The sequence below is a fragment of the Crassostrea angulata genome, chromosome 5 (assembly GCF_025612915.1).
Source record: "Crassostrea angulata isolate pt1a10 chromosome 5, ASM2561291v2, whole genome shotgun sequence".
In the NCBI taxonomy this organism is placed as follows: domain Eukaryota; kingdom Metazoa; phylum Mollusca; class Bivalvia; order Ostreida; family Ostreidae; genus Magallana; species Magallana angulata.
Window position 1 is genome coordinate 30,225,790 of NC_069115.1, and position 23,141 is coordinate 30,248,930.

General features: G+C 31.5%; 1 protein-coding gene across 5 annotated transcripts in view; it reads left to right on the top strand.

Moving 5' to 3' along the window:
* Positions 1 to 23,141, top strand: part of LOC128186104 (E3 ubiquitin-protein ligase RNF213-like) — a 166,975-nt gene that overhangs the window by 70,937 nt on the left and 72,897 nt on the right. For 4 of the 5 annotated variants that reach the window (XM_052855834.1, XM_052855835.1, XM_052855833.1 and 1 more), the window contains 9 exons: positions 245 to 447; positions 592 to 733; positions 2,079 to 2,343; positions 2,467 to 2,686; positions 3,425 to 3,499; positions 3,686 to 3,874; positions 3,959 to 4,048; positions 4,252 to 4,436; positions 4,880 to 5,981. In XM_052855834.1, the coding sequence (XP_052711794.1) occupies positions 245 to 447; positions 592 to 733; positions 2,079 to 2,343; positions 2,467 to 2,686; positions 3,425 to 3,499; positions 3,686 to 3,874; positions 3,959 to 4,048; positions 4,252 to 4,436; positions 4,880 to 5,045 (1,535 nt within the window). In that variant the 3' untranslated portion in view covers positions 5,046 to 5,981. Of the gene's footprint in view, positions 1 to 244; positions 448 to 591; positions 734 to 2,078; positions 2,344 to 2,466; positions 2,687 to 3,424; positions 3,500 to 3,685; positions 3,875 to 3,958; positions 4,049 to 4,251; positions 4,437 to 4,879; positions 5,982 to 23,141 lie in introns of those variants that run through there. The other variant, XM_052855832.1, reaches the window with a different exon arrangement.

Below are 23,141 nucleotides of genomic sequence, written 5' to 3' on the forward strand. Positions count from 1 at the left end.
AATGTCAACCCGTGCACGCACGGGTCTAAATCTAGTTAAATATGAAGAAGTATCTTCGAAACATAGGATTTTATGTTTAAGTAGGTTGATGACATTACTTGTAATTTTGAAAACGACTAACATTTTTTTAAATAAAGCACTTTTCTCTTTTTTCTTTACACTTGATTTTTATTTCATAATATTGTGACTCAACAAATAGTTAACTTTAACTTTGTTTATTTTTCTCGTAATCATCCTCTTTAAGGATCTGATCCCATATTGCGAGCAGTGTTCAAGAGAGTCGTGGACTCTGGCAGTGGTTTTTCCACCTCTAACCTAGAGTCATCACCCCATGTTTGGCAACACAGAACAAAAGTCACATTCGAGCACTTTGTACAGGAGTTCTATGTAATGAAAAACAAGAAGTTCCGGAATCCATACTTCGTCTTAGAGAAATTCTTACAGCAGGTATTCATATTTTCGCATTTATTTTCTTCTGTTCTTTATGTATGATTCGAGTACTCGAGTCTGTAAGCATGAAATCTAATTTTTTTTTCAATAACAAAATATTTTAACATATTAATTTTATAACATTCGATTATTGTTTTACAGGAATGTCACCTTCGTCATTTAAGGCATATTCCAAATATTCTTCAAATGCTAAGAATTCTAATAACAAAGTATGGAAAACAAATAACGCGAGACGAAGCAGAAACAATGACACTACAGGATTGTGTAAACCAGTTTAGAAACGGTAATAATCTCATGTATTACAAACAATATATTTTATATAATTCACAGGCATTTTTCATTGTGCCACGCTAGATTAAATGTATTAAGATATATACAGTAAAACTTGCTGAATCCGGATGTTTTGCATTCCGGCATGTTGTCCAATCCGGCGAAATTATTCAGTCCCTTGACATTTTCTTAACATTTTCTGTTTGAAAAATGTTCTGTCTATTCTGTAAACAGGCCGCAATGAAAAGAACCACTTATAATTACTTAAAGAAATCTCCCGTAATCCGGCCACTTTTCGATCGGCCTTATGCGAGATAATTACTGTTTAATTATCGATCAATTTTCCTTTGTTGCTTTTGATTTAAACAACTGTAAATAAAGTCCAAACTCGCAACTAATTTCAGTTGATACATGTACCTTTAGGTCTTGTTATAAATAAATACGCATTTTTTCTGCCAGAATTACATCTTAAGTGGGGGCTGTGTATTTAACTTCACCTCATTTTTTTCAGGCCATTGTTCTGGATACCGTGGGAGTAAGACTGCCGATACTGTTTGTAATGCGCGTTGTGTTACACTTACAGAGTCAGATTTTGTCAAAATGCTATATTCTTTAATAAGTTTCCGTTTATTTCCGTTTTATATTTAAATTCCCGTATATTTATCCATTGTTCCTTGCATCAAAACAGTTCTCGCCATTACGTAATCAGGCACCTGCACTACTAAGTCAAAAAAGTACTAACATTCCCATTTTTTACTGATAAACTTAGACATTTACTGACAATGTACTGACATTACTGATGAATAACTGGGAATGTCAATACTTTTATGACTGAGTAGTGCTGATGACTTGTCGCGTGGTCAATGTTTGTTTAACAATTTCTGGTGATTCATGCACTTGTCTCGTGTCGGACTTCTCAGGTTAATCGGGTGTTTGAAAATTTATCAATTACGATGATTTGATTGAAAAGTATTTCCATTGTACGTATTCCGTTATGCAATTATTGTTTTCCATATAGAAAATGAAAATCTGCACCGTAATCACGATCAAGGAGGTCTAACATATTTCAGAAGAATTACACATTTTGCAAGAAAAGACGATCAAGAGCTAACGTTACTGCATTAAATACTAAAATTAAGTTACAACAATGTTCTCCAAACCGGATGTTGCATAATCCGGCCAAATTTTTCAGAACCGCCCTCCACCGGATTAGACAAGTTCTACTGTACTTATAGAAGAACATAATATTAATAAGTTTTATTATTATTAATTAAAAATTAAAGTTTCTTTACTAAAATTGAGTAAATTTATTATAGTTTAAACTAAGAGAAATTCACACATGATTATTGTTATTTCAGATCCAGCACAAAAAATCGTTGCTGCAGGTTTTACCTCATTCTGCGAACTTTGGAATGCCCTCAGATACATGTTGATATCAATTTTTGACGCAAACGATGAAATGAAAAGATTCCTTGGAAGAGATATCAGTATAGAATCTACAAATATTCGAGCTGTACTGCCGGACATCCGGGGAGTTGGAGCTTGTTCCCGGATACTTTTGGAATTTTTGATTGGGAAACAGAATGAATTTGTCACAGCCTGCGGTCAAAGCATTGATCCAAGGTTGGTGTTTAAAATATTTTTATCACAATCGTATTCTTTATATGTACTTTAAACACGTATCAACAAAATATCAAATATAATTTGAAAGGTAAAAATTTGCTGGATTGTTGTATTTTCTCCCAGATTTTCCATTGAGAAAACAGTTACAATGAAAAACGTAACAGCCATGCAATTAATAAGTTTCAACAGAGAAGCCGATATTTTCCCAGTTATTATCGCCAACTGTAATTACACGTATATGCAAGAAGAGAATACAAAGTTAGAGTATGATTTTGAAAACATACAAGCTGTTCTTCAAGATCGATTTTTGTTTGGAAAACCTCTTATCGACACCAGCAAAGAAGTAAGTTGACTGTTTATATGCATATATCGATATCTTTCTAATATTACGAACTCGATGATGAACTGAAATTAAGTTTACTAGTAAAACAATTTTGTTAATGTTATTAATATAGCTTAATGAAATGAGAAATGAAGGAGACCATGTTTGATATTTAAGAGTTTGCATGACCAGGTTTTCGTTTCACGATAAAAATTTTTAAGGTTGCTTAGAAATCAATGAGAATAATTTGTCGTATAATGAGTTGCTTTCTGGTATGATTAATAAATTCCATAATTTGGTTTTAATTCATCATACAATGTCATGCTTTTTCTGTGCTTTGTCTGTTAATTTTTATAACAGAAAGGAATGCCATATCAAACACTAAAGAATATACAACTGTAAATCTCCTTAAGTGTAAAATCTAGTTATATATACTTACAATGTCATTAAATTAAAAATGTAAAGCACCGAAAATAAAAAAAAATGATTAGAACAACCTTTACATATCTCCCCTCTTTCGGAATACCAAATGAATTATATTAGAAAAATATTACAAGTACTATAGCTACAGAAGTGGACTATCAAAAAACCAATTAGATATCTTTGTATAAATTGCAAGTATGAATTCTTGACCATGCTGTCTGTCACATTGAAGAAAAGGTGCAAATTGCACTAGTATAAAGTTTCCCCATAAAATGCAATTTAAAAACTCTTTCCAGTAGTTGATATCATGCTGTCATTTACTATTTTCTGGTACAGTTTCCACTGATGTCATACAAAGCGGACACGTCTGTCTCCATGAAATTTAACACTCTTGTAACCAAAATCCTACAGGTTTGAGATGATACAATTTGAATGTTCTATCGACATCTATCTATTTATCTATCTATCTATCTATCTATCTATCTATCTATCTATCTATCTATCTATCTATCTATCTATCTATCTATGAAATTGTAATTCTTAAGTGTATATTGAAAGAGAGAAAAAATATCAAAACATTTTTTATAATTATTTTAGGAAGCGTTGAATAAGGCAGTTCAGAGTCAGATAGCTGAAGAGTTTGCAGATCTACCAGAGTTGTATGTGACAATTGGAAACATTGATGTAGTGGTGAACTTTTTACTATCCGTCCATGCCTCTGGAGAGGTTCTGTTAAACTCTTTTATGGTGGAAACATTACAGATGAAAACACTCCCAAGCTCCAAGGTTGTTACTTGTAAATAACTCATTAGAATCCTTTTTTCCCATATCTATATTCGAAATTAATAATTAAATATTTGGTTTTTACAGGCATCCCAATGCTGCAAACTGTCCCACGTGCAGTCACTATGGTTCTTGTTGTTTCATGAAAAAACAAAGCGACTTCATTACAGTGAAAAGGTTAAAATACGTTTAAAATTACAATGCATTTATGCATTGTCAACATCTTAATGTGATATGTTTTACTTAAAATTGATATTTGTTTTGTATGAACAATGAAACATGGTTTTACCTTGAATCAATAATGTATAATTATAGAGGTGATTTGGGAAAGTATTTGTAATACAGATATCTAAAATCGCAACTTTATTGTTTAAAACTAGGAAGCATTTGACAGCATGAACAGTTCCATACAGGAGTCCCTGCCGGAAAACAGTGTCCTTGAACTTGACAGTTATCTCAACGAACTTTCTATGGAGAAATTAGAGATACTTTTAGAACAACTGATGGAGTGTATCATATTCAGCCTGAATTGTGGCGAAGGAGACATCGTTTCCTTCCAATACAGGTACATACATGTAAATATAAAAGTGTGTGCATAAGTGAGAAAACATGTCCTGTAATTAAACTTCAAGCCCAAATTCATTGCTCAACTCTTCATGTTTTTATGGATGTCTCTTTTCTTGCTACATGCATATCTAATATCTGACTGTTCTGATCACACGTTGTATTGTATGACGTTTAAAATGATCTCAAAGGATAATTTTGATTTGCTAAAGGATTACTAAACCTCTGTTCAGAATAATTTGCATCGAATTATTTGAAGAATTCTAAATATTTATAATACGTTGTCTTTGTCTCAGTGTTTCAGAATAAGTTGTATTGAAGATCTAGAAATAAATTCATCCACACAGTTTGTTCAATTGTGTGTGTGACCAATATGTTCACTTGACTTACACAGTTTCGTTGCACCATTAATAATTCTTACCTTTGAATGCTTGTCTTTTTAAGTTTGAGCGAATCACTTATGGTCCATTTGGAAAATCCAGTATACCGTGAGGTTGATTTGAAAACGTTTGGACGAGAAGACGTCGAGAAAATACCAGACAGCATCTTGACACTTCACGCAGTGGAAGTTTGGAAAAAAATCCACAGAACTGTCCGTAGTCGCAAATAAACAAATCATAGATGTGAAGATAGTTTATGAAGTGTAATTTTATTCATCTATGCAAACTTTATGAAAACAAAATCACAAAAAAAAAATATTAAACATTTTGTGTCTTAAACTATGATAACGTATTTAACATTTTAAGTGGTAATCACAGTGAGACAATATACCTTTATTTTATGCTACTGTTTGTCATTTTGTTTGATTTTCTTGGGCATACTTGATGTAATAATTAATACAACTTGTCAGATAAATATTTAAATGTTTAACGAGATGTAATTTAGTTACTTTTAAAGGCCTTTGTTAAGTATTGTTACCAGATAAAGGTGTAATATTCAAAAGAAGAAAAAGTTTGAAAATACTTTCAAAAAAATATTTAACTATGATTTTGTTGTAGTATTGCAAACCTGGTGTACGAATGTTTGTACCATCGCTAAGTCAAGCAATTTAGTCATGGCTATTTTTATATCTCTGCTACATGTACTTGTGGTTTTCTTTACATGATTCTACAGAGCTGAATTCTTCAAGCGTTTTTATTAATATGCAATGATGTTTATATGAATTTTTTTTAGTTTTAAAAGTTTGTAATTTTGATGAAACATGTTTTGCTTATCTATTCGATAAATCAAACGATATGAATTGACATATGAATAGTAAACTCGAACATATTTGCATTCAATTTAGCGAAATGATTACAGAAACATAAGGACGTGTATTACACACTTTTAAAATATACTTTGGTCATTATTTTGATGATACGTAATTTGCACTGCTTCTTTTGTTTCACATTATAATAAGCTTTTATTTTTATGCAGTTCTGTATTAAGCAAAAATGAAAAGTGGAGAACGTTATTGAATTAAATTATGTGTATGACTGTAAGAAACGCTGAGTAACTGCACATGATTTTCTATTTCTAAACTATTAATAAAGCTACACTCTATGCACTTTTAAATCAAATGTGTTTTACATAGTTGATGTTTTATACAAAGCTTGGGTAGTTTCCTCTTGGCTTTTATTTGAGAAGCATGTTTACTCACTCGTTGACATGTACATTGATGTCAACTATTCAAATACATGAATATGGATCTTAAGCAACCTAGCAATCCTGACTTTCATAGACCTTAGTGGCAAAAAATGGATACTTGTAATACATATCTTTGATATATGCTGAACTATCTATAACTAAGTTTTCATTATTGCATGATTGAATGCCTTTTTAAAAATTGTTGTTATGAACAATACAATCAAAAACTGATCAATCAGGAAATTTTACAATAATATGCATTTACAAAATCAAATTTATCCATCAGATGATAAGGTATACTTTATTATGACACAACTAAAACAAATTCAATGTTCAAATGTTTATAACAAAAACGGGGATAATATAGATGAAGAAAAGACAATTTTCACCGGGTCTGTATTTGACTTGTTGGAGACCAGGTGTCGGAAAGCTGCATTTGATAACCCTTAGTTTGTGGTCTCATGAACTGGAAAATATTATATTAATTTTACTGGCATCAGCCGTTCTATTAATGAGGACGATACATGTAGCATGTTAAACAACATCTGTTGAGGAAAATTCTTGAAAAATAAAATGCTTTCAAAATTCTGCAAAACGTCACATAGCGGATTCACATTGCTGAGGAAAACATGATTCTGTATGCGAGAGTATGGAGAGCGGTGTTATGATTTAATTACTGTGGGCTTAAATCAAACAATAGTCGAGTACAAGTTGATATTTTATTAAATCTCGTGTGTTTAAATCCCCCCCCCCCCCCCCCACTAATTTTACACACGATGTATCTTTCAAAAATCTTAAAAACCAAAAAAATGAAATTTAAAAAACAATTGTTAGTACTAATTGACTAATTGTATTGGATTTCAAAATTAATTCTATAAATACTTTGTCTCATTTAGATATCTACAATCAAGCAAATGCTTTTACGCATTATTGAGCTATACTGTTATCATATACATATAGTCCATTAAATGACGTCTTATTTAGATTAATAATTCACCCGTGCCGATCGGCAGTTAATGTTTATTGAAAAAAAACCAAACACTGTGATATAATTTCTGATATGGTTAGATCTAGAACAAAGAACAAAGACAATCAAAGTACTGAAAGTACTGATAGGCGGAAGCATGATTGCAAGTTGTCAACGTAATAGTGTTATAACTATTATATTTTTAAGAATTGGTTTGATAACAGGAAACACTATTCTAATGTGTCAATTAAGGTATATACATGTAGTAAATGTGGAAATACTCAGTTACTGCACCAGATTAGTCGGGATCATGCCTTAAATAAAGATTAGATGAGAAAAGCAATTTAAACATCAAAACATCTATTTTGTGAAGTACATTCGTATAACAATTGATATTTATATGCAAGCTGAAATTACAGGAAAACATTTTCATTTATTATGCCAATTTATTAAAAATAGTCATTTTGACATCAAAATGACGAAAGAATATTATAGCATTAGAATTTAGTAAACTGAACTTTCTGTGTGTCACTTTGCTCACCTGAGAAGCAATAGCCTTTGAGAAATCAGCTTTATAGAATAATACACAAAATATATGGACAATGTGTAGTAAAAAAAAGGTAAATAATCAATAAAGAGATTTTGAAGTTTTCTTAACATATTCTCAAGTTTAACAGTAACAGGATGATTTCAAAGTCATTTTATATGTGGAGAATTGCAGACCTCTAAATGATCCTCAGATTGCAGTTCATACATTTTGTTGACAAATGTTTAAAACTTAGAAAGAATGTATTTACTTACTGTACTGTACACCATACATATATTTAACAAAGATCAAACATATATGCAAATGTTGAGAATTACAATACATGTACAATGTAAAAGCCAAGTAATTTATGGATAACTATAGATTGATATTCAAAAGTGTACAAATTATGTGTCCTTTACAATTGCTCGATGTTGTACTGTCAAATCACAGGTCTCTAGTACTGAAGACATTTGAACTTTTAATTTCTAAGTTTTTATTTTAATACTAATGGAATCTTCAAGAGAAATTCCCCCATTACAGAACATAGACTTCCAAAGAATCCGTTTATAGCTGTATGCCATAATTGTGTTATTGGAAATCGTGTAATCCTAGAGAGTGCCATTTGTGGTATCAACAATTTCAATTCACTAGTGTTGTCTTGCATCCATTATACCAATGACAGCTGTCTTTTCAGCAGGATATTCTAAAATGTGTTGATGAAAATGAATAATGGATATGTTATCAAGCAATATTTCAATACAATATACTTGACCTCCAATAAAGAAAGCATGGATTTAAAAATAAAAATAATCTATAAAATATTTTGAATTTATGTGTGTTTTACCTTAAATAATTTATTTTTAAAAGTATACATGTATTTTGCTAATATGAATTATCAATATTTGTAAGGTTATTTCGGTATATTACATACAAGTTATGGAAAATATAGTGATTGAACTGTAAATGAAAGTTTATTTTTTTTCTCCTAAATTCCTCAGTTTATAATTGCATGTAGAACAAGAATATGCACTATATTATTAAAGATATGACAACAAGATAAATTTGTGAGTCAATGCTCACTAGTGATACCCCTGCTCTGATGTGTATACAGAAAACTTGAAAAAAGCATAGTTAACATTACATGTAAGGGTCACCGTATGGCATACCTTAACAAAGACTGAGTTAAAATTTCAAGCATCTGCGATTGTTGCTGAGATATCTTTGACAAAATTTGTGTTATAGACAAACAGACACACAAGGGTAAAACAATATACCCTCTCCTTCCGAGCATGGGTATAATTAGTTCATACTTAAACAAGAAAACCACGGGGAATATTGTAATTAAATTTAGTTGTATTTACTAACCTTTAAAAATGGTGTTAAGGCCATTAAGATGAGGATTCCAGCATATTTAAGATGCCCTGCTTCCATTTAGAAGTTGCAAATGTGGAATTTTTTGTCCCTCTTTAAAAGTGCTGAACTGGGAAGCCAACATCGCATTTACAGCATCCGTCTTTTTCTGTGTTTTGCTTGAATTTTGCTGTGCGCCCAAATTTAGCAACTCTCCCCTTCACCAGAAATGAAGAATGATGTTGGGCTCTCCATGTTTCCTCTTGTCAGTTAATGTTCATCAGTTTCTTGACATTCATCTGAAAGAACATATACATATAGAACAAATAGATATACAGTGTATATGTTAGGTTATTACCTATAATCATTGTCAGGTATATAATTGAGTCTTTTTGGAATTGCAATTAATCATGAACATGGTAGATCAAAGATATACCGGTATATAGTCAAAGTTCTCATGATTTGAAAATTTTAAAATTGTAAAAAAGGATACAGTCATCCAAATTATCATATAAATTATGACGTAGAGAAATTTCCATAGGAAATCTTAGTCACTTTCATTATAGAGTAATGATGACGTAATTCTGAGATACAACTAAATACAGTAGGTAAAAGGATAAATCACGTTAATTCTTTTTAAATGTTCAATTATGAATTAAATGTCTTTGTAATAGCCTATCTGGAATATTTATGATATCAACCAATTAATTGCATCTTGTATAATACTTAAAAGCTGTATTTGAGATATTTTAGAGAAAATCCATTTGCATTATTCATGAGTCATTTTAAAACCAAGCTGAATATTGTAATTTTTTATACGCAAAAAATGAATGAACCCTTTATCATACAGTGCAGTTCGTAACGTATTATAAAATCACTATATGAACTTATGAAAAGGAAACTTTATCTTCCGTTATATGCGATTCCATTGTGCTAAATTTTAATCTTTAAAGAAATCATATAGGCCTCGCCTTGTACAGTATTCATAACTATAGACCGACATTTTAGAATTATCGATGAATGCCTAACACAAACAATATAAATCCTTTCATAAAATGTATGTACTTATCAGAGATTTCTCTGATTCTAACCCCCACTTTTACACTGTGACATGTTTCCTCCGCACGTCACAATATACAAGCGTGGATTAGAGTCAGAGGAATTTCGAATTAAGAAAGTACCAGCTCCTCGATCAAGAAAACGTTATCACCATTATTGTAACACGAAAATCTAAAATGATGAGGCAAACGTTTATACAATGAGAAATAACACATTAGTTACCTAACTTACCTTACTATGTCGAAGATGAACAGTCACCAGTTGTTCTCAACGTGGGTTTGTTGACAAAATTTTTACACTGCATATGCAGTATTGTCTGATATTACTACGCGAAACGTTGGTATGTTTACAAATAATTTATATGCATGGTATCATTCTAATAATGTTTTTTAAATAAATTTTTACACACCGTTGTTTTAAAAAAGCATTCAATACCTGTTTCCCTATCAATTTTTCCTTTTGTACTCATAAACACGCAATTTCAAATTGAACTATTTTTTCCCTCGCAATTTCATCTACAAGCATCAGACTCCGTGCTTATCCTTTGTTTATGTCGCATACCATCGCAAGAGTTATCGTTCGTTCCTGTACTATAAAAAACGTAAACTCACAGATCTACCACTTGCTATCTTTGCTAAAGGCATTTTCAATAGATAATTAAAAACGATGAAGTAAAAATTTTGAGACATATAACAAAGTTCTATTATCAAAAACGATGTTTAAACGGGGGTCGAACAGTGGATGGGTGGGGGGGGGGGGGTTAAAGAGTTGTATGCCCTTAGTTTAAATAACATCAGATAGAGCTACCATGAAAAAGGGCAGGAATTTGACCTTTGACGTAGAAGGTCATGAAAGCAATTGCAATTGGCGCTTCCGCCTAAAATTTAATAGTACACATCAACAAAAAACAATGAAATTATGCACATAGACATGCATCTTCTTGTTAACATGTATACATATTCAAACAAAAATTTAATTTATAAATAAGATAGACAGCCGGTTTTAAAACTATCTCTAAAAAACTAAGATATCAGTTCCTGCAACAAACAACAAATTACAGACCAAAAGTACAGATAAAAATTGGGTTATTTTTAGATACAGCATAAAATTATTTTTTTTCAAGATTAGTATAAATACCGTCACAACAATGAACTAATAAAATTTTAATCGATCATTGGTATGACCAAGGGATTATCGAGTACTCAAGTAATTGTAAATTGACATCCCTTTTTGGAGAGGAAATTTTACTTGCATAGTAGAGTTTTATGCATAAAAACATCTAAAAATATTTTACCAATCATCATTGATCTGTGTTGATCATGACATTTTCAAGTATGGTTATTTTAATATGTTTCCTTCCTTCCTCTTTATAAGAAATGAATCCGATTTATTTTTCATTTTATCATTTTTTTTCACAACTACACTAAAATGGATTTTAACGCTAGTATAAGTATTGATGACTGCAATGATCATTTTGCAAACAACTTGCTATTTAATACTGCAGTAGTTAGTTTGTTTCTCTGTGTCGGTATCATTGGAAATGGTCAGGTGTTATATTTGTACAAATTTAAGATGCCGCAGACGGAGGAACGATTTTTCATACCACATCTAGCTGTGGCAGATTTGCTGTCATGTGTGTGTTTGGCCTGTTTGGGTTTAACAATGAATAACTTTTACGCCAATTTTCCAAATGAAATGTTATGCAAGCTACTAGATTATTTTTCATGGGTCACGACATCATGGTCAGCGTTTATTTTGTTGATGATTTCGATCAGTAGATATCTGAAAATATGTCGCCCAACAGGAAAGCAGATGACTCTTTTCTGGAAAAAATGTGCTGTTTATGGATGTCTTCTTTTTGCAATTATAAACACAGTTCCAGTACCGTACTTTGGAGGTTTCAGACATCAAAATGTTATATGTCTTGGCGCAAATGTTACAGTAGTGATGTGTGAGTTACGAGAATTCAATGGGACGATGCATACTCTGAAGGTAATATATATATTCTTTGAAATATGTGTTATACTATTTAACGCTGGACTGACAGCTTCGCTATACGTTCCAATTGGATATCAAATATATAAGCGGTTTAAAAAACTGCCAACTACCTCAAATCAATCAAATCATGGTCTTAGAGCTGAACAGACTGCCTCAATTGATAAATCCGAAACGGGAAGCTATGAACCTATGACCATGGCTACAAATTGTCTGGACGAAACCTCGAATTTGAATATAGAAATGCAGTTTGATACCGTTCAAAACGTTGAAATGGAAAATTTAAACCCAACCGCTGATTCAAATCCAGAAATGGGCAGCAATGAACAACCAGATGATATACAAATCAACAAACAGACAGTTATTAAGAAAAGATATTCTACCAAACGGCACACAATGTCTGCCCAGTTAAGCAGACACGAGACTAACATCAAAGTCAGAAATAACTTTACATATATGTTTATAACCATAATCATTTTTTACTTGTTATCGTACCTTCCTACATTTATTGTTATCCTTTTAGCAACAGACGAACCATTTAATTACTGGTATACCATGGATATTTTAACTTTGAATGTTATCATGCTTTTACGTCGTTCATCCATAATAAACCACATTGTAAATCCGTTTATTTATGGATATTTCGATAGAGTGTATCGCAAGTTTTTCATGGAATGTTTTGTTTGCAGAAACGATTGATACAGTTACGTTCATGTAAGTAGGGTTTTGATGCGTAATTAATTTTTAAAATTTTTGTTGATTTAACTAGAATCATAATTGTTTAACAAAAATATATCAAAATGTCTAAAAATGGCAAAATGAAATGAATCGTAAAAACACAGAGAAAGAGATGTTAATCAGAGACATTTATATAACAAGATTTTCGAAAGAAATTTTAGAATTTATTGTAATGATTATACTGTTGTTACATGTATGTAAATATCTCTATTTTAATTTTTATATATAAATGACGGAGCAGTAATCTAAAAAAAAAAAGATTTTTTTTTTAAAAGTTTTTTCAGTTGACGTTTATAGTAAGTCAAAACCATTGAATCATATTATATTTATGTTCATATTTACACTTTTAATAAAATTTGAAATCTTAACTGTTAGGAGTTTAGACATTTGTAAAAAGATAGGCTAAGTTTAGAATATTTTTAACCGGGTTTTCCACAGGAAACCCCTATTGTACAGATAACTCCGTTTTTAAGATAGTACAGTTGATGCTTTGCAGATAAATTGTACATATATTAGAGTTGTGCATAGTACTTGGATTTTGATTTCTGATTATTTATCAAAAAATACAAGGTGTTGAGTTTCATCATTTTTTCGCAGAGTATTGCATAAAGGGTGTCCCTATTGTTCAGAGAAAAACTCCTTCTACAGTTTTCAGGATAGGAGGTTGCTATTTTGCAGATCAATTGTACATATATTAGAGATATGCATATACGTTTGCAACTAGGAATTTAATCTTTGATAATTTATGATAAATTACTGGCTGTTGAACTTTCATTTTCTCGCAGAATTTTGCTTTTCACTTGTTCTATATTGATCAGATCCAGGATGTAAACACTAAAAGTCATAAAGCAGACGCTTGGTGAACCAGATTGACAGATGTTTCCTTGTATCTGTGTTCCTATGCGCTGTTGGATACATACTGTAGAATCATTAAATTTCGTGGGGGACAATTTTCGTGGATGGCTTGCATTTTATTGGTTTGTGGAGACGTAATTTCGTGTATTCTTATATATCTACAAAAGGAAAAATGACGTTATTACCCGAATCAATCAATTCGTGGAGGATGTAATTTCGTGGATGAGAGGTGCCCACGAAAATTGAGCCACCACGAAATCTAATGTTTCCACAGTACCGGTATAAATATCTGCATTTCAGTTTTTCTCATCTTTATATAAAAATTAATCTAGGCCTTCTCTTTAATATAAAAAAAAATAAGAAAAAAAATAAAATTTAGTTGTAGCATTGTAGGGTTTTTAAAGGACCTTTGAAAAATTCAAAAAAATGCTGATCCTAGTACCAAACAAGTAATCTATGAAGGAAAAAAATGAAAGTTTTTTCTATAATGATTGCTTATTAAATAGCTAACAAAGGAAGACATACCAGTTTTATTAACATCTTTCTGTGTGTCTGTTTTTCTGATATCTATGTAAAAGAAATAGAAGTTTGTCTATTGATAAACTGTCTAACAATATGTTGCGTGGAAAGAAGAGCCTTATTCTTCTATACATGTACAATTTTACTACAACTACTTAGAAGTCAGACCTTAACCTGCACACTTCTTATTGTTTGCGTTCTCTTTGTAGCTTAAGTTTTATCAAAGACGACATAATTACATAATCAACACATTCAACCTTTTTAAAAGGTATTTAGAAGATAAAAATAAACAAAGTTAACATTAAATTTGTATTTGAAAAGGAGGTTTTCAATAAAACAAACTTAGATAAAGAATACATCGAAAAAAGTCAAATAAAGAAATGTGAAAAGTCATGCGCATACAAAACAATAGATTTTACTAAGAAAAGGAGGAAAAAACGCTTGCTATATATTAGTATGCTGTTTAAACAGACAGGGCAACCAGTTAATTTCAACAGCTGAATAACAACACAAAAAATGATACATGACAATCATAAAATCAATCTTGAGAATTTTGTCATCTTAGGGATGACAAAAATCTACTTCCTAGTAGGTGCGCCGCGTAGTAATACATAGTACATGTATGTGTTATATGAAAACAATATTTATAGTGGTTTTAAAATAATGTCGTTTTAAAGTGTACCAATTGGAAATAATATACATATAAGTAATAAGGAATGATTCCTCATTCGTTAAATATTTGTTTATTTTCCAGTTTTATTACTTTCAATATCTGTTTTTTTTATTCCTCTTTTAAAATTAAAAAACAAACAAGTTAAAAAGTTCACTAGGATATGAGTTTGGTTGGTCACGTGATTAAATCCTGCGAAGCCCGAAGGGCTTCTCAAATAATTTAATAACGTACCAAACAAGTTCATATCACGGCGAACTATTTAACATTGTCGTTTATTACTTATATTTAGGTTTAAGAAAAACAAATCGTTCAGAATTATTAACATTTGCGTGTTTATATCTTTACGATATAGATATACAACCGTCGAACGAAAAGCGCGCATGCAATAACCATTTTGACGTTATTAAAAAGTTAACACAGAAATGAACGTTTCTGCTATTCTAGAGGTTCATGTAAGAAAACATAGTAGCAAATGTAAATATTAAAAAAAAGAAGTAGAAGAAAATGAAATAAACACGATAAATCAAAAAAGTTACAGAAGGCCCCATATTTAATGAATTACAGAAGGCCTTATACATCTGTGGATGAACAAGGTCACTGTTTAAGAAAACTATATCTAACAACTCTCTTCCTTGTAATTTCTTTTTCTTCCTTGTAATTTGACTAAACTTCCTTCTTGTACAAAAACATGCTCACACTTATTCATAACGAACAACCCCTGTTCAACAAACGCACGGCATAATGGATTTTAACTCTAGCAATAGCATAAGCGACTGCAATGATCATTTTGCAAACAACTTGTTGTTCAATACAGCAATAATCAGAGTTTTTCTTTGTGTTGGTATAATTGGAAATGGCCAAGTACTGTATCTGTACAGATTCAAGATGCCCCAGACGGAGGAGCGGTTTTTCATACCACACCTGGCTGTGGCAGATTTGATGTCATGTGTGTCCTTAGCTTGTTTGGGTATAACGATAAATTACTTTTACGTGGACTTTTACAATGAGGTGTTGTGCCAACTCCTACACTATTTTTCATGGGTCACGACGTCTTGGTCTGCATTCATATTGTTGCTGATTTCGATCAGCAGATATCTGAAAATTTGTCGCCCAACAGGAAGACAGATGACGGTCTTCAGGAAAAAATGTGCTGTTTTCGGATGTCTTCTTTTTGCTATAATTAATACAAGTCCTGTAATATACTTTGCAGGTTACCGATACCAAAATGTTTCCTGCTTAAAAAGAAACATAACAGTTGTGATGTGCGAGTTGCGAGACTTCAGCGGTACAACACACATTCTTAAGATGGTATATATTTTCTTTGAAATTTGTGTTATATTTTTGAATGCAGGTATCACAGCCGCATTGTATGTTCCAATAGGATACCAGATTTATACTAGATTCAGGAAAAAACCCCAAAATGCAAATCAACCTAGAGATGGTTTTAAAACAAAACCATCATTCTCTGTGGATGAATCTGAGACGGTCAATTCTGAACCATTGACAGTTTCTACAAAATTTTCCGAAGAAGAGTTAGACTTTAGAGACGAAGGGGAATTAGATAGTGTTAAAAACCCTGAAAACGAAAGTAAAAAAGATGGCGGAAATTTAGATAGCAATGATCAAGATATCAAGCCATCATCGCAATCCAAGCGATCAAAAAAAAGTACGTCTTTAAGCAGATATGAAAATAATATAAAGGTTAGGAATAATTTTACATACATGTTTATCACCATAATCATTTTTTATCTGCTTTCACACCTTCCAACTTTTATAGTTATTCTTTTAGCAACTGGTGATCCGTTTCATTATTGGTATTCAATGGACTTTGTAACATTAAATGTTATCATGCTGTTACGTCGTTCCTCCATAATAAACCACATTGTTAATCCATTTATCTATGGATATTTTGATAGAGTGTATCGTAAGTTTTTTAAGATTTGTTTTGTCTGCAAAAAAAGCTAATATGCTAATGACTTTCTTCTGTTTCTTTTTCCTTTGTTTATCGTTTTTTAGAATATATATGTTTCAGTCTTGCTTTTACTACTTCAGAAAATGAAATGCCATTTCATTTCTTAGTGTTATAATATACTTGATTCCTCTCTTGTGGTAAAGGTAACATCGAGTACAAAATGTACATACTTTTTTAAACAGGCACAATATTGAACAAAATGGAAGTTTTCACACATTCACATATTAAACATAAAATTCAAATTGATTAGCAATGATATATGCATGGTTAACCTACAATCAATGCATTACCAGAGGCCTTTAAATCGTATGCTAATGTACAAAAATCATATTTACATAATTTTTTTGTTTTTTGTTTTTATATTTTTTATTGATTTCATTCAACTTATTTCATGTGGATGAAGTATTTGTTTTGTTTTTTTGTGAGACTTCATTATACGGTCATTGCCATTTGTAGAGTATTCAGTCCTCTTAACGAAAAAAGCATTGTATAGAAATGCAGGAAAATATTCTAATTATTGGACATGGATAAAAGAGTGTACTAATTATTAGGTGGAGTTGGTACAAAAAAAAGACTTGTTTGTTTTAAATTAAGAGAAACCTAGACGTAAACACTTCACAAGGCACTTGAAGATTATAAAATTAAAAGTCATTTCCTTGATTTAAAACATCACGGAAAACTTATTTTATGATTAATACTAAGTGGGGGTAATCTTTTTGATAAAAAATTGTAATTACGACAAATCATGATACAATATGTTTATTAATTCTCATTGTTTTTTATTCTTTCTAATTTTTTGCAATTTGACAACTTCATTTGAAAAAAGAAATCTGCAACCTCTGTACAACATTATAATAAATATGATGCACACAATCTTTGAGGTGACGATGCTTCAGATATAAAAATTTACAACTTTATATTTTTTATATATAGAGCTACTTTTTCTAAAAAATTTACTAAGCATAGTAACTATGCATATAAAACTGATGATTATTTATTTCCTGAATGATTTGTACTGTAAATATCTATAAATACTCATTTTACTGGACATTTGTATCAAAGAGGCTTACCTTTATTATAAAATTAACGCCAAAATGCAATATGACAAAAGCTTAACAATCAATAAATGAAATAAAAACTTGTTAATTGGTTTATTGTTTGTCTGATTAGAAATACTTTTGTGATATCCTACCTGTATTTAAATGGTGCAATATGATGAAAAGAAAATCCCAATTCGTATTGCTACTTTTTCCCAAGAAATTAATCGATTAATTTATGTAACATGTATTAATAAAAATGTTGGCAACCTAAAAGAAAACCTAAACAAGCAGCCGGTATGTCAAGTACAAAAACTCAATTCATTACTTGATATGTACCTTCCATCTTCCTGAAACATGCTTAAGTATAATATCAATAAAATCACGACCCCTAAAAACAAATCTTACACCATTTACATATAGATATATTTTTCTAAATCAGAGAAATCACGATTAGTCATACTTAAATACATATTTTAGGGACAAACATTTGAATTTCTATGAAATACTACTTCTTTCGGCGCTAATGTAAACAGGAAAAAATCACAAAAGGGGAAATGAGATTTAAAAAATACAGTTTGAAATAATTTTGTAAATTGCATACAAGTTCTTGTTTATATGGCGATCGATTTCAACTCACGTTAAAGGTACATGTACAGCTCTTATATAGGAATATATAAACTTGCTAATAGTCTGTTTGTGTCGAAAAAGTTAAGGGAATGAATGAAAACCTTGTTCTTAAAAACCTATTTCCTGTAGTTAAGGGACATGCTATATTTAGTACAGGCGTTAGCTAAAAACACTTTAATCATAATCTATGTACATCTAGCTACTTTCTTTTATTACCTGCTGCATTTATACATACCTATGTTTAGGTTGAGTAAATTTTAAAAGGGACAAGGGATATAGTTTTTTATGGGGAAAAAAGGACACATCTACATGTATTCTTTCTTTCTTATATAACTAATTTTACGCTTACATAATGCATCTGTTCTTTACGTTGATAAGATCGTGTGTCCCAAAATATGAAAGGTTCCACAACTTCATGAATACATGAATGTAAAAATGACAATAATAATCTGTCGACCATCTCAAAAATCCATAAAACGAAATACAAATTCAAGGCGGAGCAACATGGACCTCCTACAAGATAGAGGCAGGATTAGGTGCCTAGAAGGAGTGAGCATCCTCTGCTGACCGATCACACCCGCCGTGTGCTCTTTGTCGTAATCGAAAACCCCCCGGAAAAACTTCATCTCTCAAGGGGTTCCACCACGACAGTCCGGAATTGTTGGATTAAATATTTGTCTGAGCGTCATGATAAACAAGAATATAGCGCTAAGGTATTAAAAAAATGATACAACATCATTTGTGTTCTATAGATACCACCCTCTGATTTTTGATCTGAGTAGGAATTGCGCTACCATAATCAATGGAATTTACCCATATTATTATTGCTAAATGACAGGGACTTTGAATTTAATTTTTAAGCAGCGTTAATGTTCAGTCGTCTGAAGATCCGCTTATATCAAGTGTCATTTATATAATGTATATGTAATATATGTTTCGACGACCAATCTGTGCAACACAAGACTATTCATGTAGAAAATCGCTTCAACTTAATTAATAGGGAGGCGATGTTTATACCGCATACATGAAATAATGAATGTTAAATTGTTATCGCATATTAGTTGGAGTCTAAGAAAACAAAATAAACAAATAAAATACATGTAAATAAAGCACTGTCACATCTGTTTACTTCATTAAATGAAATCTTCGCATTTTTTAGTTGATTGAGAAATAAAGTAAGAGTTTTCGTGAATGTTGCAGAATAACCTCCGAGGTCGAGAAATGTTGTTTTGAAATATAACAGCCGGGGCGTTAGCCGAGGCTTTTATATTTCAAACAACATTTCGAGACCAAGGAGATTATCCTGCAACATTCACGATAACAATAACTTTATTTCTATTCTACTAACAGACCCGTATTTTTACAGATCGTTTCTCCTATAGAGAGACGATCTTGGTCATTTTGACAGCTGTTCCCTGTAATGTTTATATGTGTATCGATCAAAGGAATCACATGCAGACGACAGAATTTTTCTTTGGATTTTTATTACTCTTTACTCATTTATAAGATATCTTTGAATCATGTTCCTAATATTTTAAGGGCAATTTAAAACGATTATTACCACTGCACGTTATGTATTTTATGTAAAACACGCAGTGAAAATGTGCTAGGGAGGTCTAAGGAACAGCTGCATTGATCTCTTAAAAATAAACATTTGAGGCAATACACATTGTTTTGACTGGAACTAACACGTGAAATTGACATAGTTTAAAAACTTTTTACAGTTTGAAGTTGTACTTTCATGGTCAGTGCGAAACAAATAGGTATTTCTGATCTGATAATTTACTGATGACGTTCGTGATATATTGGAGAATAATGTCTGCGGCATCTCTTTGATCTCGGCAATAACTGTAGTAGAAATCTTCATAATCTTCTACGTTCTGACTAATTGCTTCATTTTTATAAAAGTGCCTCGTGTGGATAGTCTATTTCATAGAATCTAGGTACTTGTAGTCAGACTTTAAACTTTATTTTCATGAATTGGTTGATAAAATGTGTTCTAGAAATAAATGTGACAATACAAAACAATTTGATGCAACAATTAATTAACATGCTTAGCAGAGATCCCCCCTAAAGGGTTTATTTTCGATCAGCGCCTGACCTTGTAATAGCATCAATAGTGAAACAGACTATACTATTTAAGGCAGAATGTTCCTTGAAAAAGGCTCGATATAGAAAGTTTTTATGCAAATCAGACACCCATTATTTTTTAAAAAACATGATATTGCACACAACAAGCATCAAAAATGACTATAATTTTATTAAGCAACACAATGTTTATATTTTGAACCATTCTACACGTGGTTGAACACGAGCGATAACTTTGTTCTGAATATCATCATTTAATATAAATAACCGCTATATGTTGAAAGAAAACATACATCTTAAAAGATTTACATGTTTTAACATAATTTAAAGTTAAATATGATATGAAAACGACCAGTTCTTACGCATTTTGAGAATATTATCCGAACACATATACTTCCGCTTGAAATTTCAAAGAAACTGCACAAATCTCGGCGAAGTCTCGTGATCTTTCATTCGAGCACCTCTGGATTTATCATAAATTATACTTAGCAACAATAGAGAAAACATTCCGAATACATTCTCAGGGTGCAAAAGTGTCGTCTGAGTCGCTCAACGCATCGCTATATCAACCGAGTTGATTCATTGAAATACTCTGATCTTATAACTCATATTGAAATAAATAAATAATTACTGGTACGCTATCAAAACGGCATTATGTAATTGTTCTGGAAGTCTTTGGGATGATCAATGAAAGGTTATAGATTAGCTATGCAGTAGCATTAAACACATAGCTTTTTTAAATAGACAATTAGAACAGGTAGAAATAATAAGAAGTTATTTTATAGATATTTTCTTTCCGGTATGAAAATAAGGCTTAAATTCATATATAAAACTTCCACAATATAATTAAGCAACAGGTACTTTCAATATATCGACCATACATGCGGCTAATTATTTTCAACTTAATTATATTTCCCGATGGATCTTTTGTCGTTTTGCCCAGTTTCACTAATAGCTATAGGTAATGGGTTCCAGTCAGATCAATTCCTCTTACAACTACCGACATTATGATGGGTGTGAGAACTAAATGTTCGGATTATCAGTAGAGATATAATGAAAAGGGATGTCCTTATTACTTGGAACGGGACAGACCATTGTAAACACAGATTTCCTGTTCTTGTATTTCCTCTGTAACTTTTCATAATTTAACAATCTAACTAGCGCTAGCATAATTCTTTCATTCTCCGAACTGTTGTGTATGAAAATGGAAGAAAACAAGACTTTAAGCATCCATGAATGCAATGATTATTTTACACAGTATTTGTCATTTAATACAATTGTGATTAGCCTGCTTCTAGTTTTTGGTATTGTCGGAAATGGTGAAGTATTGTTTTTGTACGGATTTAAAATGCCGCAGACAGAGGAAAGATTCTTTATTCCACATTTAGCAGTCGCAGATCTGGTGTCGAGCATTTGTTTAGCAGGCCTTAGTATAACGATGAACTACTACTATGCAAACTTTCCAAATGAGATTTTATGCAAGTTGCTTCATTACTTTTCTTGGGTGACATCGTCGTGGTCGGCATTCATTTTGTTGATGATTTCGATCAGTAGATATCTGAAAATATGTCGCCCAACAGGAAAACAGATGACTCTTTTCGGTAAAAAGTGGGCCGTCTATGGGTGTCTTTTATTTGCAATCGTTAATACAAGTCCTGTTATATACTTTGTTGGAAATCGCCACCAGAATGTTTCATGTCTAAATACCAACGTTACGGTAGCCATGTGCGAGTTACGAGATTTTAATGGAATACTGCATACTTTGAAGATGACATACATTTTCATCGAAATAGGCGTCATATTTTCTAATGCAGGGATAACCGCAGGTCTTTATATTCCAATAGGACTACAAATTTATAGACGGTTTTTAAAAAGATCAAGACGCAAACGTCAAATACATGGGTTATATGTCTTAAAAGGACGTTATTCTGTTGATAAAAACGGCAGGAATAACGTTAAAACTGCCGTTTGCTCCAAGGAATACACGAAAGAAGGCCTCAATTTTCACTGTGAATCGCAATTTGGTTCCGTTGTTAATACATTACAAGACAACGTACGCCAAAATCAACAAGAAGTCGCAATCGAGTCGGAAATGAGTTGCGTCTCAACGATTAATACAAAAATGCAAAATGTTGATCATTCGGATGTACAACAATCCCAAATCCGTCAAACTGGAAACAAATCCTCTTATGTCAAAAGACGACATGGCACAAGTTTTAGAGTCAGAAATAACTTTACGTACATGTTTATAACCATAATCTTTTTTTACTTGTTATCGTATCTCCCTACGTTCGTAACAATGCTTTTAGCGACGGATGATCCATTTCATTACTGGCACCAGATGGACATTGTTACTTTGAATTTCATCATGCTATTGCGCCGTTCCTCCATTATAAACCACATTGTCAATCCGTTTATCTATGGATATTTTGATAGAGTATTTCGACAACGTTTCTTGGAGTGTTTTGTTTGTAAACAACATTAATTCAAAATTTTGTGATTTGTTCTTAATACTGCATTAACATTTATTCATATGTGTATATTCCGAGTTACATATCTTAATATTCAATATTATGCTTATTTGATAATTATTCAATTTGAATATATATCAAATATTATTTGAAATTTCAATGTGAATGAATTTCAAAACTTTAAGCTACGAGAGGAC